Genomic DNA, 16,769 nt, shown 5'->3' on the forward strand with positions numbered 1-16,769 from the left:
CCCCTAACACCCTCCTCCCAGAGAAATCTGAAAATGTCCCTTGTGTTGTTTCAATATTCTATATAGTTTCTATTTCCACTGAGCAATCCTGTGCTGTAGCTTGATGGTATTGCATATGCTTTGAGAACAAAAGGTCCCAACTTCAACCCCTGGCATTTCCATTTAAGAGCTGTGCCAGTCAGTGTGTAGCTGATACTCAGACTGATGGACCAATAGTCTGATTCCATACAAAGCAGTTTTCTATGTTACTAATACTGAGATGCAAGTTCCATTATGTCTAATGGGGCTTACTCCCTTATAAGTGTGCTTAGGATTGCGGTCCTCTCCCACTCTCTTTTTTTTATGTTCTATGTTCCCCCTTTCTTTCTATGCCACTTCAAGAGATCAATTACCCTAACTTCCAAATGCTAGATTTCAAATTATGGGGATGATCAAGTTTTTCGAGGCCTCTCTACCATGATGACCAAAAGTTATTTACATGATGTGTTTATATTTTTTTACAGTATTTTGTAGATCGCTTTTCAACAAAAATGTCCAAAAAGCAATATCTAAAATGATTTAAATACAAGTATTAAACAAATTAAGTAAAAAAAAGTCATAATTTCCAGGAGTTGGTGTATTAGTCTGGTTTGATGCAAAAACAAGGGAGTCTTCTTATGGCATGAGCAAAGAAACCCTTTTCAAGTCCACAAAAGTATGTATCATGACAAACTTGTCTTTAAGATGCTACAAGTCTCCCTTGTTATAAATCGTCATATACAAGCCATCATTGACATAGGGCAGGGCTGGGGAACCGGTAGTCCAGCAACAGCTGGAAGGCTAAAACTCCCTTAGTCCCTGGCCGTTGATCATACTGGCTGGAGCTGATGGGAGTTGAAGTCCAACAACATCTGGAGGGCTACAGATTCTCCACCCCTGATGTGGAGAATTCCACTATTACCGAGATCTGTGATGGGTCTCAAAAGCTTTCCCTGCCTGTCTCCGTTCAAAACGTTTGGCCCGATATAAACAGCGGTGAGCCTCAATCATCTTTCAGCAGGGCACGGTTTACTGAGGTTTACATCCATCTTAACTGTGCTGCCTGGCAAAGCTGCATTTTGCTAACATGCAAGCGCCCTGCAGTTCGCAATACTTGGACAGGAGCTGTTAAACAAGGTAACCCTCGCAGCGCCTCTTACTACGTACGTGGCTTTCGCCCCTTCTACGTACGGCGGAAATGACTGCGGGGTCTAGCTGGGGGACAGGTTAATTCAAGGGACACTGAAAGGAAGTAGGAAGCAGCGGGACCGGAAATAGATTGGGGGAAGAGGAGAGAACTGCGGTGTGAGGGCGGTAGGTGCGTCTGAACATCTGTCGTGAGATTTTCTGAGACCGGGAAGGGCCTGGGTGAGCTCTGGGTCAGAGCTCTCCGAAACCCCCTCCCTCCTACAACTGGCGCCACCGTAGGCAGGGCCCCAAGCCGCCACGCTATGTCAGAGTCAACGGCCAGCGTGGGAGCCTCTTCGACGGTCACTGAGACTGAAGTGACTGAGCCGGTGAGAAGCGGGCGCCGAGGGAGTGGCCACCGTGGGCCTGGCACGAGGTGGGGAGGGGTACCTTCAGTGCCATGGCAACCGTGATGATGGAGGAGCGGCGGCGGCGGCTGTAGCAACCCCAGTGACTGAGACCGGGTCCACTGCGGTTGTCGTGGCAACTGTGGGCCTCGGGGCTCGTGAGAAGAGGTCCCACATGGGTGGGCTGCAGCGATCTTGTTTGTGGTGGGGAGGGGCGTGATAATCTGGTGGCCGTTGTCAGCAAGGGTGAGATCTGCCTATAGAAATCAATAAAGAAATCCAGGATTTTAGTGACGCTGTGATTAGACATGGGCATGTTTTTTCCCTTCTTGCTGCTCCTCCAAAAACTAAAAAGGTGGCACCAAAGACATAATACAGTGGCTTAGCCAAAAATATGTGCACTTCTTGATTACAAAAGCATGAAACTTGATGTATGCAAAGGATGGACCATGAAACTCAAATTAAGATAGAGAGGCATTCCTAACATTCTCAAAATTCAGAATCATGGCTGATTTTGGAAGTAGTTGGGGGATACTTTGGGTTCTGTGGATATTTACAGCAAGGTGTCAATTGTGAGTGGGCACTTATTCTACAGCCCACATATCCTTTGCCTGTAAATAGATAACCATTTTGAACCTTATGGACAAGATGTCCAGAAGCTGCAGTGAGCTGCTATTGGCTAATACGTTGTGGTTTCAAGGGCTGAATTAGCTACTTGTGCAAGTTAAGTGTTACACAATAAACATTCACTGCATTGTGCTTTGTTGGGGGCACTGTGCAGTGCATTAGTATGAGATCAGAGACTTTTGAGATTTAATATGCACTTCCATATAAATAACCACAGAGTTTTGCGGAACTTCAGAGACAATTTTTGTTTTATTACTCGTCTTTAAGCTGCTGCAAGGCTCTTTATTGTTTTTGTGGCAACAAACTGACAATGGCTGCCCCTCTTGAAATTGTTGCATATAAATATGCTAACTTGTATGTACTGTGTTAATGTATTGCATTACTGTGCAATACTGGTGCACTTTATAGTGGTATAAAGAAAATGCAAATTGGATGCACAGAACCTGCGATCACATAGCTACAGTCAAATATTGGATTTCTCAACTGATTTCTTTGGGCATCTCTCATTTCTGTCCCAGGGGATATTTAAAATGGTTTCTCCAAATAGAACCTGGAAATAGCCTGTACAGGCAATGAGGTCCACCTCTCCAGATTTTTTTTTTACTTGTGAGAAAGCACATGACATGATGATGTTGTGGCACAGGTGAGGCTTGATGAGAAAAGGATGAGGAGCTACTACGACTGTGGGGTCTTGCCTTCAGAATCCTTTCCTGCAGAGGTACAGGATTCCTAGGCAGGTGAGGTGGTGTGGAAAGCAATCACTGAGGGTAGTAAGTTTTGACAATCAAGTACTCGATATTGAACTGGGAAATTGGCATGCTGTTTTCAGTTATGCACAAGACAAACTTTCCCCTGTTTATCTGTCCTTCCGCTCCCAGGAGAATCGTAGTCTCACCATCAAGCTGAGAAAACGGAAACCGGCCAAGAAAGTAGAATGGTCAAGTGACACAGTGGACAACGAGCACTTGGGACGCAGATCTTCCAAATGTGAGCCACATATTCACCTGTCGCTATTACTTTGAGATACCTCCCCACCCACCCACACTGTATTCTTTTTATATCCCCACACACACACACACATGAACTCATCTTCCTGGATCTGTGTTAATAGGTTAAATAGTTGAACCTGCTAGCTCTATCTCCAACATGCTATCTGGGAGCCAATGTTTGACGTCTTGTGGTTTCCATTGTTAGCCATCATTTCTTATGTGTGTTGGTGTGCACAAGTGTACTGTGTCAAATGGAAACCTGGAGTAACTGAGAGACATTGGGAAGCTAAATGCCCAGTGCTCCCAGTCAGATAGGCTCTATAAACCTGATGTAGCTTGTGGATCAACTATGTACAAGCCATGGCCTTAGGGACATAGTTTGCTAGTTTAGCAAACAGTTTATTATTATTGTTGTTGTTGCATCTTTATCCTATCCTTTTGCAAAAAGCTGAGGGGGGAAATGTATGTGGTTCTCTCCCACTTTGCCCCACCCTTTTAAAATATTCCATCCTTGCAGCAACTCTGTGAGGTAGGTTAGGCTGAGAGATGGTAACTGGCCATGCAGTAAGACTCATAGCCAAGTAGTGATTTAAGCCCAGGTTCTCTTGGTCGCAGTCTATCACTCTGGGATGCACTAAACTGGCCCTCAGTTTTTTAGTAATGGTGGTGGTAGAAATGTTTCTGGGGTTTATTTTTCAGCTGTTGGGTGGGAGCAGTCTTGCACAGGAATGACCAACTGGCGATTCTAGGCTAGATCTGACACCTGGGACAACTCTGACACCCCATCTCCCCCCCCCCTGCACCTGTACCAAATTTTGATCAAGGTGTATAAAAATGTGACAACACTTCTGCTCATAAGAAAAAGGGAAATGCTTCCAAGATTTAACAAAGCAAAATGTTCCCCTTTTCAGTGCATTGGAAAAAGACGTTGTATGTATAACCATTCATATGCAAGCCTGTGAAGCCCTTGCTGCTAGATGCACCAACTCTACTATAGTACCTGTCTGCTCATGGGGCATTTGGTTTTATTGGCAAGGCACGCATCTGGCCCCAGCACTACTGTCTGGAGGACTGGATGGTCTCTGAGAATACCACAATTAGTCATTCCTTCTGTGGTGTATCAGAATAGGAGTGGGGATTGTGATTGCACTGTGTGGGAGGAGGCCTATAAAACTAGTGCAGATGGATTTAAAAATGCCTGGTAGATTTACATGTGGAGTACTTGTGCGTGATCTTGTATCCTGGTCCACCCACAGTCATCTAGTCCCAAGCTAGCCAGTGGTTCCCAATAATAGAAATGGCCCATTTCTACCTTCTAATAATAACCCCACTGAATGTAACTCAGCAGTAGGCATATGAATGGCCGCTGTGAGAACAGGATGCTGGACTAGATGGGCCTTTGGCCTGTTCCAGCAGGGCTCCTTTTACATTCTTGTAGCAGATCTTGGATTGGAACTGATAACCTTTTGAGACAAGAGGCTGCTTATGTAATTCTGGACAGAGAAGCTCTTACTGTGGGTGGCTGCCAGTTGCCAGCAGGAATCCTAGACACTCAGCGTGTCTGACTAGATGCTTGAAGAGAGCACATCACATGATAGCTGCAATGAGATAGTGATTCCCACCCTATCTGAGCAGGAGCTGAACTGATTGGCATGGGGAGTGATGGTAGGAAGAAAAAGATTACAGTACTATATTAGAGAGATTTAAACAGTGTAAACTATCTGCAGCATTGTTGTTATGTGCCTTCAAGTCAATTATGACTTATGGCGACCCTATGAATCAGTGACCTCCAAGAGCATCTTTCATGAACCACCCTGTTCAGATCTTGTAAATTCAGGTCTGTGGCTTCCTTTATGGAATCAATCCATCTCTCATTTGGCCTTCCTCTTTTTCTACTCCCTTCTGTATTTCCCAGCATTTTTATCTTTTCTAATGAATCACGTCTTCTCATTATGTGTCCAAAGAATGATAACCTCAGTTTCATCATTTTAGCTTCTGGTGATAGTTCTGGTTTAATTTGTTCTAACACCCAATTATTAGTCTTTTTTGCAGTCCATGGTATGCGCAAAGCTCTCCTCCAACACCATATTTCAAATGAGTTGATTTTTCTCTTTTCTGCTTTTTTCACTGTCCAACTTTCACATCCATACATAGAGATTGGAAATACCATGGTCTGAATGATCCTGATTTTGGTGTTCAGTGATACATCTTTGCATTTGAGAACCTTTTCTAGTTCTCTCATAGCTGCTGTCCCTAGTCCTAGCCTTCTTCTGAACATAAGAACATAAGAAGAGCCTGCTGGATGAGGCCAGTGGCCCATCTAGTCCAGCATCCTGTTCCCACAGTGGCCAACCAGGTGCCTGGGGGAAGCCCGCAAGCAGGACCCGAGTGCAAGAACACTCTCCCTCCTGAGGCTTCTGGCAACTGGTTTTCAGAAGCATGCTGCCTCTGACTAGGGTGGCAGAGCACAGCCATCACGGCTAGTAGCCATTGATAGCCCTGTCCTCCATGAATTTGTCTAATCTTCTTTTAAAGCCATCCAAGCTTGTGGTCATTATTGCATCTTGTGGGAGCAAATTCCATAGTTTAACTATGCGCTGAGTAAAGAAGTACTTCCTTTTGTCTGTCCTGAATCTTCCAACATTCAGCTTCTTTGAATGTCCACGAGTTCTAGTATTATGAGAGAGGGAGAAGAACTTTTCTCTATCCACTTTCTCAGTGCCATGCATAATTTTATACACTTCTATCATGTCTCCTCTGACCCGCCTTTTCTCTAAACTAAAAAGCCCCAAATGCTGCAACCTTTCCTCGTAAGGGAGTCGCTCCATCCCCTTGATCATTCTGGTTGCCCTCTTCTGAACCTTTTCTGACTATAATATCCTTTTTGAGATGAGGCGACCAGAACTGTACACAGTATTCCAACTCTACTATAGTACCTGTCTGCTCATGGGGCATTTGGTTTTATTGGCAAGGCACCCTTCTGGCCGCACCATAGATTTATACAACGGCATTATGATATCGGCTGTTTTATTTTCAATACCTTTCCTAATTATCGCTAGCATGGAATTTGCCTTTTTCACAGCTGCCGCACACTGGGTCGACATTTTCATCGTGCTGTCCACTACAACCCCGAGGTCTCTCTCCTGGCCGGTCACCGCCAGTTCAGACCCCATGAGCGTATATGTGAAATTAAGATTTTTTGCTCCAATATGCATAATTTTACACTTGTTTATATTGAATTGCATTTGCCATTTTTCCGCCCATTCACTCAGTTTGGAGAGATCTTTTTGGAGCTCTTCGCTATCCCTTTTTGTTTTAACAACCCTGAACAATTTAGTGTCGTCAGCAAACTTGGCCACTTCACTGCTCACTCCTAATTCTAGGTCATTAATGAACAAGTTGAAAAGTACAGGTCTCAATACCGATCCTTGAGGGACTCCACTTTCTACAGCCCTCCATTGGGAGAACTGTCCGTTTATTCCTACTCTCTGCTTTCTGCTTCTTAACCAATTCCTTATCCGCAAGAGGACCTCTCCTCTTATTCCATGACTGCTAAGCTTCCTCAGAAGTCTTTGGTGAGGTACCTTGTCAAACGCTTTTTGAAAGTCTAAGTACACTATGTTCACTGGATCACCTCTATCTATATGCTTGTTGACACTCTCAAAGAATTCTAATAGGTTACTGAGACAGGACTTTCCCTTGCAGAAGCCATGCTGGCTCTGCTTCAGCAAGGCTTGTTCTTCTATGTGCTTAGTTAATCTAGCTTTAATAATACTTTCTACCAGTTTTCCAGGGACAGAAGTTAAGCTAACTGGCCTGTAATTTCCGGGATCCCCTCTGGATCCCTTTTTGAAGATTGGCGTTACATTTGCCACTTTCCAGTCCTCAGGCATGGAGGAGGACCCGAGGGACAAGTTACATATTTTAGTTAGCAGATCAGCAATTTCACCTTTGAGTTCTTTGAGAACTCTCGGGTGGATGCCATCCGGGCCCGGTGATTTGTCAGTTTTTATATTGTCCATTAAGCCTAGAACTTCCTCTCTCGTTACCACTATTTGTCTCAGTTCCTCAGAATCCCTTCCTGCAAATGTTAGTTCAGGTTCAGGGATCTGCCCTATATCTTCCACTGTGAAGACAGATGCAAAGAATTCATTTAGCTTCTCTGCAATCTCCTTATCGTTCTTTAGTACACCTTTGACTCCCTTATTATCCAAGGGTCCAATCGCCTTCTTAGATGGGCTCCTGCTTTGAATGTATTTATAGAATTTTTTGTTGTTGGTTTTTATGTTCTTAGCAATGTGCTCCTCAAATTCTTTTTTAGCATCCCTTATTGTCTTCTTGCATTTCTTTTGCCAGAGTTTGTGTTCTTTTTTATTTTCTTCATTCGGACAAGACTTCCATTTTCTGAAGGAAGACTTTTTGTCTCTAAGAGCTTCCTTGACTTTGCTCGTTAACCATGCTGGCATCTTCTTGGCCCTGGCGGTACCTTTTCTGATCTGCGGTATGCACTCCAGTTGAGCTTCTCATATAGTGTTTTTAAACAACTTCCAAGCATTTTCGAGTGATGTGACCCTCTGGACTTTGTTTTTCAGCTTTCTTTTTACCAATCCCCATATTTTTGTGAAGTTTCCTCTTTTGAAGTCAAATGTGACTGTGTTGGATTTTCTTGGCAATTGGCCATTTACATGTATGTTTAATTTAATAGCACTGTGGTCACTGCTCCCAATCGGTTCAACAACACTTACATCTCGCACCAGGTCCCGGTCCCCACTGAGGATTAAGTCCAGGGTTGCTGTCCCTCTGGTCAGTTCCATGACCAATTGGTCTAGGGAATAGTCATTTAGAATATCTAGAAACTTTGCTTCTTTGTCATGACTGGAACACATATGCAGCCAGTCTATGTCCGGGTACTTGAAGTCACCCATTACTACCACATTTCCTAGTTTGGATGCTTCCTCAATTTCATATCTCATCTCAAGGTCTCCCTGAGCATTTTGATCAAGGGGACGATAGATCGTTCCCAGTATTAAGTCCCTCCTGGGGCATGGTATCGCCACCCACAACGATTCTGTGGAGGGGTCCGCCTCTTTTGGGGTTTCGAGCTTGCTGGATTCAGTGCCTTCTTTCACGTATAGAGCGACTCCGCCACCAATACGTCCTTCCCTGTCCTTCCGATATAGTTTATATCCAGGGATAACTGTATCCCACTGGTTTTCTCCATTCCACCAGGTCTCCGTTATGCTCACTATATCAATGCTCTCCTCTAAGACCAAGCACTCCAGTTCTCCCATCTTGGTTCGGAGGCTCCTAGCATTAGCGTACAGGCACTTGTAAACAGTGTCTCTCTTCAAGTGTCTTTGGCACTTGTGGTTTGGCCTGTGGTAATTTTGCTCTTCTGAATTTATATCCTGTGCCCCTGCTCTCGCAATGCCTACTTCTAGGCCTACCTTTTAAAACTTCATCATTTCTTTGGTGTTTATCCCAGGGAGGAGGTTTATTCTGAACCGGACCTTCCTCAGCTCCTGTCGGGTTTCCCCTGATTTCTTGACTATTGTCTCCATTTTGGTTAATGACTGTGCTGAGGTATTGATAATCCTTGACAAGTTCAATGTCCTCATTGTCAACTGTAAAGTTGCATAAATCTTCTGTTGTCATTACTTTAGTCTTTTTGACGTTCAGCTGTAGTCCTTCTTTTGTTTTTTCCTCTTTAACTTCCATCAGCATTTGTTTCAAATCATTACTGGTTTCTGCTAGTAGTATGGTATCATCTGCATATCTAAAATTATTGATATTTCTCTCTCCAATTTCCACACCTCCTTCATCTTGGTCCAATCCCACTTTGCATATGATATGTTCTGTGTATAGATTAAACAAATAGGGAGATAAAATGCACCCCTGTTTCACACCCTTTCCGATGGGGAACCAATCGGTTTCTCCATATTCTGTCCTTACAGTAGCCTCTTGTCCAGTGTATAGGTTATGCATCAGGTCAATCAGATGCTGTGGCACCCCCATTTCTTTTAAAGCATTCCATAGTTTTTCATGATCTACACCATCAAAGGCTTTGCTGTAATCTATAAAGCACAGGGTGATTTCCTTCTGAAATTCCTTGCTCCGTTCCATTATCCAGCCTATGTTTGCCATATGATCTCTGGTGCCTCTTCCCTTTCTAAATCCAGCTTCGACGTCTGGCATTTCTTGCTCCATATACAGTAAGAGACTTTGTGGCAGAATCTTGAGCATTACTTTAGTTGCATGGGATATTGAGGCAATTGTTCGATAATTACTGCATTCCCTGGGATCCCCTTTCTTTGGAATTGGGATATATATTGAATGCTTCCAGTCTGTGGGCCGTTGTTTAGTTTTCCATATTTCTTGACTAATGTTTGTCAAAATTTGGACAGATTCAGTCTCAAGAGCTTGTGGCAACTCTGTTGGTATGCCATCTGTTCCTGGTGATTTGTTTCTTCCAAGTATTTTAAGAGCAGCTTTCACTTCACATTCCAAAATTTCTGGTTCATCATTATACAGTTCCTCCATGAATGAATATGTCACCCTTGTTCTCTTTTATATAGTTCATCAGTGTATTGCTTCCATCTTTTATTTTATCTCGGTCAGTCAGTGTGTTCCCCTGTTGATTATTCAACATCCCTACTCGTGGTTTAAATTTCCCTTTAATTTCTCTGATCTTTTGGAATAGGGCTTTTGTTCTACCCTTTTTGTTGTGCTCTTCTATTTCTATACAATAACTACTGTAATAGTTATCTTTGGAGTATCCAGTACTAGTTGCTGTATTGTTGCATTTAGGGTTCTAACTGTGTTTCTATCTCCTTTTTCTTTTGCTTTCCTTCTCTCTTTAACCATTTTAAGAGTTTCTTCAGTCATCCATTGGAGTCTTTCACTCTTTTTAACTAGACGTATTGTCTTTTTGCATTCTTCCCTGATAATGTCTCTGACCTCACTCCACAATTCTTCTGGTTCTCTGTCAACTAAGTTTAAAGCCTCAAATCCATTCCTTATTTGATCTTTACATTCTTCTGAGGTGTTACTTAAATTGTATTTAGGCATTATGATTGATTTGTTGTTCTTCTTTAGCTTTACTCTGATTTTCAATATTACCAGTTCATGATCTGTACCGCAGTCTGCTCCTGGTCTTGTTTTCACAGAAAGTATGGAACTTCTCCATCTTCTGCTACCAATTATATAGTTGGTTTGATTCCTATATTGACCATTTGGTCAATATACAGTCGTCTTTTCGGTTGCTCAAAAAATGTGTTTGCAAGAAACAACTTATTGGCTTCACAGAATTCAATAAGTCTTTCTCCTGCTTCATTTCTGTCTCCTAAGTCCCATTTCCCCACAATTCCTAGTTCTTCTCTGTTCCCCACTTTTGCATTCCAGTCCCCCATGATTATCAGCATACCTGCAGCATTAGGTGCAAACATTATGTATTCAAGAGTGCAAAAAACCTGCAATATCATTAAGCATGAGAGGGAAGGAAACAGAGGATGGGAGGATTAAAAATAGTGGGGTTGTGGTATGCGTTATGGAGCAGCGATGTCACTGCATGAGTGGGGTTTGGCAATTAACAACCAAGGAAAGGGTAAGGGGGGGAGATGGGCTTGAAGGAGGAGTGTCTGTGACCAAAAGTGAAGGTGAGTTGCTTCATAGTTGTAGGGCAGGAAAACATAAGAATTGCCCTGGTAATTCTGAGTAAAGGTCCATATAATCCAGTATAATATTTCAATTTATATCCCCCCCTTCCTCCCAAAGGAGACCAGGAAGTGAGAGACTATAGACAGAAGGAGGAAAGTGTGTGTGCGTAGAGCATTTATTCTTGATGTTGCCACTCTTGTGCTTGAATGTTGTGTGTGGGCTGAATCTGCTGGTGTCTTTTGCACTGGTGGAAGGCTCTTTAATCCAGCAGAAGCTTCAGTCAGCAGAATGGGGATGGAGACGGTTCTTGCTGATCCCTTCTCTTCTTCTTCTCAATTCCCACCCCGGTGCCCAAAATATCTGCTCCAGAGGGTTCTAGAACACTTCAGAACAACATGTTGGTGAGAGGGGGAATAATTAAAAATTGCTGTGCTTCCCATTCTGCTGAAGGAAGCCTCTGCTGGATCAAAGAGTCTTCCATCAGTGCAAGAAACTCCACTGGATAACACCTTGACATCTTTTGTAAGGAAGATGAGGAAAGAGGATAGAAAGCATAGAGGCTACATGGCACAGTGCCGCATGCCTTGCTTTGGATATGCCTTGGGTAGTTCCTACTAAGGAGTCTGTTCCAGGGCCCCATCACGGCTGCCTCTTCTTTCTTCCCCGCTGTCGGCAACTTCCCCTTTTCTGGTCCTGGCCCTTCGCCCTGTTTCCCCTCCTTCTCATGGTTTCCTTCTTAACTTCTTTCCATCCTGCCTCTTGTCCGATGCTGTCCTGGCCTTCCACCTCAACCCTTGTAGGTTCCTCCACATATGGGATTATCTGTATTTTCAAATCCTCTTTCTTTTCCCCCCTGAATGTTTCCCACCCTGTTGTCTCTGACCCTCGTTCCCTCTCCTCCCACACCACAGGCTGCTGCATCTATGAGAAGCCGCGGGCTTTTGGTGAGAGCTCGACAGAGAGCGAAGATGAGGATGACGAAGGCTGCGGCAATGCCCACTGCATCCGGGGCCACAAGAGAGGCCAGCACGGGAAGGCGCGGGGTAAAGCAGGAGACCCTGGCCCATCAGAGAGCAGCCCCCAGAAATCGGAGCCACCTGACCAAAACCACACCGGGGCCATGCAGCACTGAACCTCTCCCTGCCACGGGGCAAGGGAGAAGAGCCCCAGCTCCCATCCCAAACAGGGACTGACACCGCCCCAACTCCGGGGCAAGGGGGAGGGAAGGGAGGCCCCACGCATCCAGCTGCCCCATCTGTCTTGTGCCAGGGCAGATGCTGCCTCGACTCCAGGGCAGGTGGGGTGGAGGAGAGGGGAGGGCACACGCATCCAGCTCTCCATCTGTTTTGTGCCAGTGCTGCTACTGTCGTCTGTCTGTCCATCCGTGGCTGGTGAGTCCGTCTGGTGCTGCCCATCCCCACTCCACCCAACACAGAATGCATTCAGAGAGCCTTCTGGGTTTCTTGGCTGAATTTCTCCACCACCACCCCGCTTCCTAATTAAATATTTGTATCAGTGACAAACAAGGTGGGAGACGGTTGCTGCTTTGGAAAGGGCAGTGATGGAGCTGTCTCCAGGCTCCTGTCAGAGACTTGCCTGCCCTCTGTCCCCCTCCCTCTCCCTGTCTTTAAATCCCCCTCCTCCACACCACCAGTTCCTGCCTGTGTCCCTCTCCTTCAGTTCGCTTCTCCCATGTTCTTCTCCAGCTCTTTCCTTGATTGTATGCATTCATTCTCACCCTACTGTCACTGGTCCCATCTCTGCTGCTGCCTCCTGTATCCCGCTCTCACCTCCTTGCTACTGCAAGGTCACTGCTTCTGACACACAGCTGCCTTGAAGGTACAGCTTTTAGGTCTCCCCGCTGTCGTAAACTTTTCCAGGAGCCAGAAATACAAGACTTGATTCTATCACCTCGTTGCTATAACAACCTTCATTTCTTGTCTTCAAAAGCATCTTTCTACGAGGACATCCCCTCGCTCCTTTCGTTATGCTATGGAAGGCTGTGAGATGTTTTCTAATAAGCGGGGATGGGGAGAAAAGCAAGAAAAATGGGGTGGAGGGCACCCAACTCATGAGATGCTGGCTGGGGAGGCTAGCAGCTGGTATTGGAGTTGAGGAAGGGAAGTGGTAGATAAGGAAGGGGCTGGAGGTGGAATATGGCACTTGGGAAAAGGCTGAGCCTAGTTTGGAGAAGGTCCATGATGATGAAAAGAATCCTGATCATTTTTCACAGTGAAATGGAATGTCAGCAGAAGATGACTTTATGACCTTGCATGAAGAAAGTTAATCTTCAGTTGACTTTTCATTCTTTGGCTGAAGGTTCATACTAAACAAGACCTCCCCCCTCCTGAAACTGTACATGGATAAAAAGGATTCTGGTATTGTGATGTGGGATGTGGACACCTGCTTCCTTTGCATGACTCACCAATCACTCAATTGCTCTGGCTACTTGTGGTTTGATGGGTGGGGGGAAATCTTGGCTGAATTGTTCAGCCCTCAGTTTTGTACATCCCAACCCCTCTCTGGCCTCCGTGTGCCAATCTTGGCATGCTTCTAATTAAAAATCACTTTCAGCAAGAGAAGTACAGTTGTGAAAAGTGTTCCATAACATTTTGGGAAAGTAGGTGGGCCTCAGGCCAATTTGGAAAGCTCCTTAATGTTTCCCAAGCTTCTAATGACTGAGGCACCCTTGTTTGAATTAAAATTGGAGGCACACGTATCTAAAAAAAGTATTTCTTACGGAGTGAAAGTAATAGATGTGCTGTTGCTCTTGGAGCTTGCCCCATGCATTTTTGCATCAGTCACAAGAATCCTCACTGCATAACAGGGAAGCAGAGATGCAGTTGGCAGCCTTGTCTCTTAATTAATTGGTTTTGTGCATCACGCTTGAGTTCCTATACACAGTGTTCAAATTGCCGGGTGGCCAAAGTGGGCCTGGCCACCCACTTTTGTGATAGCCTTCCTTAGCTACTCTACTTGGCATACAGGTGAAGGGGCACAATTTGGCTCAAATCAGAGGGAAGTCAGGATGTGGGGCTTGTGGATTTCATTAGGCAGAGCTCCTATCTTTTCCCCTATAATTTCAGCACAGTTTTGGAGCTACTATCCTAGAGTAAGCCACAGATTCCCATATATGGACAGAGTAAGGGACCTTGTAGATCAGGCACTGTTGTGGTGCTATTATCAGCCTTTCCTGTTTGAACAAAGGAAGCGCAATGTCATGTTCAACTCACCCATATTGGGCATTTGGTGGATAAGAGCAGGGGTGGACTTCCTCTGTTTTGGCATTGGTAGCAGTGTCCATTGCCACACGGCACAATACTGAGCAAGTAGAACCACTGGGCTATTCCAGCACGAGTTGCTGCACAAATAATAACAATGATAATCTCTGTTTACTGGCAAGAACGTAGCAAAATTTCTCCTCTGCAGCATAGCTGCTTGCTCTCCCACCTTGTCTTAAAAGGAAACTTATTCAAAACCTTTTTAAAAAGTGCCTCCAGAATTAAAATACAAATGCCTGTGGGTTTGTAAAGAAATCTTTACTTCCTGAATCACTCCAGTAGCCTAAGCCCTGTGCTGCTTAACTAACATGAGAGATGTATCCCCATCTCAAATGTATTGCAACCCAAACTGCCAAATTTTGTCAAGATCATTGCCAATGGCATACACTATGCAAGTGTTGTGATTATTTGATACATCAATTAAATTCTGGTTCATTTAAACACCAAGTGCTGTTTGGCACATGGACTGATAAATGAGTCTAGACGTTGCTGCCCCAGCAGGTTGGGGATTGTGTCCTCCTACTGTAACAGAAGAAATGGGCCATATCGAAAATTGATAGGCATAGAAGGTGAGAAACAGGAAACTGAATTCTGTCCTTCAACCTAGCCACTTGCCATCCCTCTTACCCCCTCCAGCCTCATCAGCCAAGGTGTGGACGTCTACAGTTTATCTCTGCAACACTGAGGCCCAGAAACATACTTTTAAAATGAATTTTAAAAACTATCTCATGAATCTGACAGATGCCCTTCATTTGCATTGCAAGGCGCATTGTATAGTTCATAGTACAAGAGAGGGCATCAGCTGCTCCAAGATTCTTGGTTACTTATATGTGTGGGCAATCGTTAAGAGGAGGGGCTTGATGGACCTTCAGGTTCTTATGTATTCTATGGCTTTAACTGCTGAGCCTGCAGCCCAGGTTAGGCTTTGAAGGCATACTCTGTAATGATTTTGCCGAAGGCCTAGGTGTGATCTGTGCTGCCATGGGAGTCTGGCAACCTCCATGGAGGAAATGCCCTAAATAAATAAAATGTCAGTTTAACAAATAGTGCATAAAGTTGTTAAATGGACTTGCCGCTAGAAGACAGGAAATAAGTGTTTATTGGACCGGCTTCTTCATCCTGATATGGTGATGGCCCTTGAGCCTGCTTCAACAGTGGCTTGTTAAAACCTCTCTCATGGACATGAAACAAACTTTCCTAAGTAGGTGCAGGAGTATCCTAAGGGATATAGAAGGCCTTCTTTTTCTGTTTGTGCATTTGATTCACTGGGAAGAATGACACCTTGTTCTTCTCCTGCTGCCTCAGAAATTGTCAGATTATAGCTGCAGCCCAGCAGAAGAGTTCAGACCTTGCATGGGGAAAGACCCACATCCCTGGTGTCTCTTAAAAGATCTCAAGTAGCAGGGCGTGTAAAGATACTGAAGGCTACAACATGTTCATAGACAAATAGATCTGCTGTTTGCTTGGCATAAAAAAAGCTGTTTGAGATCCTTATATTGAAACTATTGCTGAAGAGTGAAGGACTGGGAGTAGATGGTTTATAAACTTGTCTGTATATATCTTGCACTTAAACAAACAAACTTGTTACACCAAGGGGCAATATGCATGACCCCATATTTTACATAATTTATTCTGCTTTTACCATGTTGCATAAATGTTTAGCTGGTCATAAGTCTAGCTCCTCACCCCTCTAGCTTCTGATATGCCTACACTGTATACGCATTTTCAAGTATATCATGAGGGCTAGACACTGGGTTTGTTGGGGTTTTGTTCTTTTGAAAAAAAAAAGTAAAAGGAAAGTAATTTCAGCACCAAATTTCACATTCTTTGCTTTCACAGCAAGAGCCATGTTTTCCCCCAAAAGCTATGCAAGCCACGAAAAGAGAGTTCATTCAGAAGAAGGCATGATTATATGCATTTGAAAAACAGCATGGTAAAACATGTGCTCACCACCACTTCTATATCTGCAGTCTCCTTTTAGGATATTCTTAAGGAGAGTGTACGCAGGGCATGGACCAGAGTAATAAGGTTAGCACACGAGTGGTACAAGTTATGAAACTGGAAAATTCAAGCAGTCCATCAACATTCAGCAGGCACCGACAGAGTCAGCACGGTTGTGCATCTGCTGAGGACCAACTGACAAGAGCTCTGGGAAGCTGTTCCTCCTTGCCACTGCCATCTGCTTGTTGCTCTGGCCCAGATACTAGTGGAGCAAATGGGCAAAGGAGGATCCGTAGATGCCACTGCCTGCTTGCTCATTGGCTCTCTGTCTGGCAAGCAAGCAAGTGGTACCAATGAGGAGGAGGAGCTGCTAGAGAGAAGAGTGGTGAGGAGGAAGGCATGCTGATGGAGGGTGCCCTGCCCAGGGGCTCTTTGAAACCTGGAGTGAGCTCTGGGCAGCATACATGAAATATTCCTGAATTGGAGGAATGTTCACAGAAATACTCTGTTGAAAAAAGTGCAGGGAGACTACACATTTCTTGCCAAGCATGCTTGCCTTGGTCAAACACTGCTGTGCGGATGCAATGTAAAAAGGATCAACTTGTGTTTTACTGTACAGTGAGACTTTGTATTGACAGGTAAGAATTAGTGTATAGCACTAAATGTCAAGCATCTCCCCCACCCTATACCTCCAAATAATGTAGACCATTTTCAGAACATTT

At 44.4% G+C, this 16,769-nt stretch overlaps 1 protein-coding gene across 1 annotated transcript; it reads left to right on the plus strand.

Moving 5' to 3' along the window:
- Nucleotides 1-1,263: 1,263 nt before the first annotated feature.
- On the plus strand, nt 1,264-16,769 carry PPP1R11 (protein phosphatase 1 regulatory inhibitor subunit 11). Its single transcript, XM_061619124.1, has 3 exons — nt 1,264-1,535; nt 3,059-3,167; nt 11,737-16,769. The coding sequence occupies exons 1-3, from the start codon at nt 1,470-1,472 to the stop codon at nt 11,955-11,957; spliced, it is 396 nt and encodes a 131-aa protein (XP_061475108.1). The 5' UTR covers nt 1,264-1,469; the 3' UTR covers nt 11,958-16,769.

Source organism: Rhineura floridana, chromosome 3, assembly GCF_030035675.1.
Source record: "Rhineura floridana isolate rRhiFlo1 chromosome 3, rRhiFlo1.hap2, whole genome shotgun sequence".
In the NCBI taxonomy this organism is placed as follows: Eukaryota; Metazoa; Chordata; class Lepidosauria; order Squamata; family Rhineuridae; genus Rhineura; species Rhineura floridana.

Bases quoted from the DNA above. Each gene is read 5' to 3' on its own strand.
- PPP1R11 (XM_061619124.1), top strand. From the start codon at position 1,470: ATGTCAGAGTCAACGGCCAGCGTGGGAGCCTCTTCGACGGTCACTGAG. The intron at 1,536-3,058 runs GTGAGAAGCGGG...TTCCGCTCCCAG, and splicing joins AGACTGAAGTGACTGAGCCG to GAGAATCGTAGTCTCACCAT. The intron at 3,168-11,736 runs GTGAGCCACATA...CCCACACCACAG, and splicing joins GGGACGCAGATCTTCCAAAT to GCTGCTGCATCTATGAGAAG.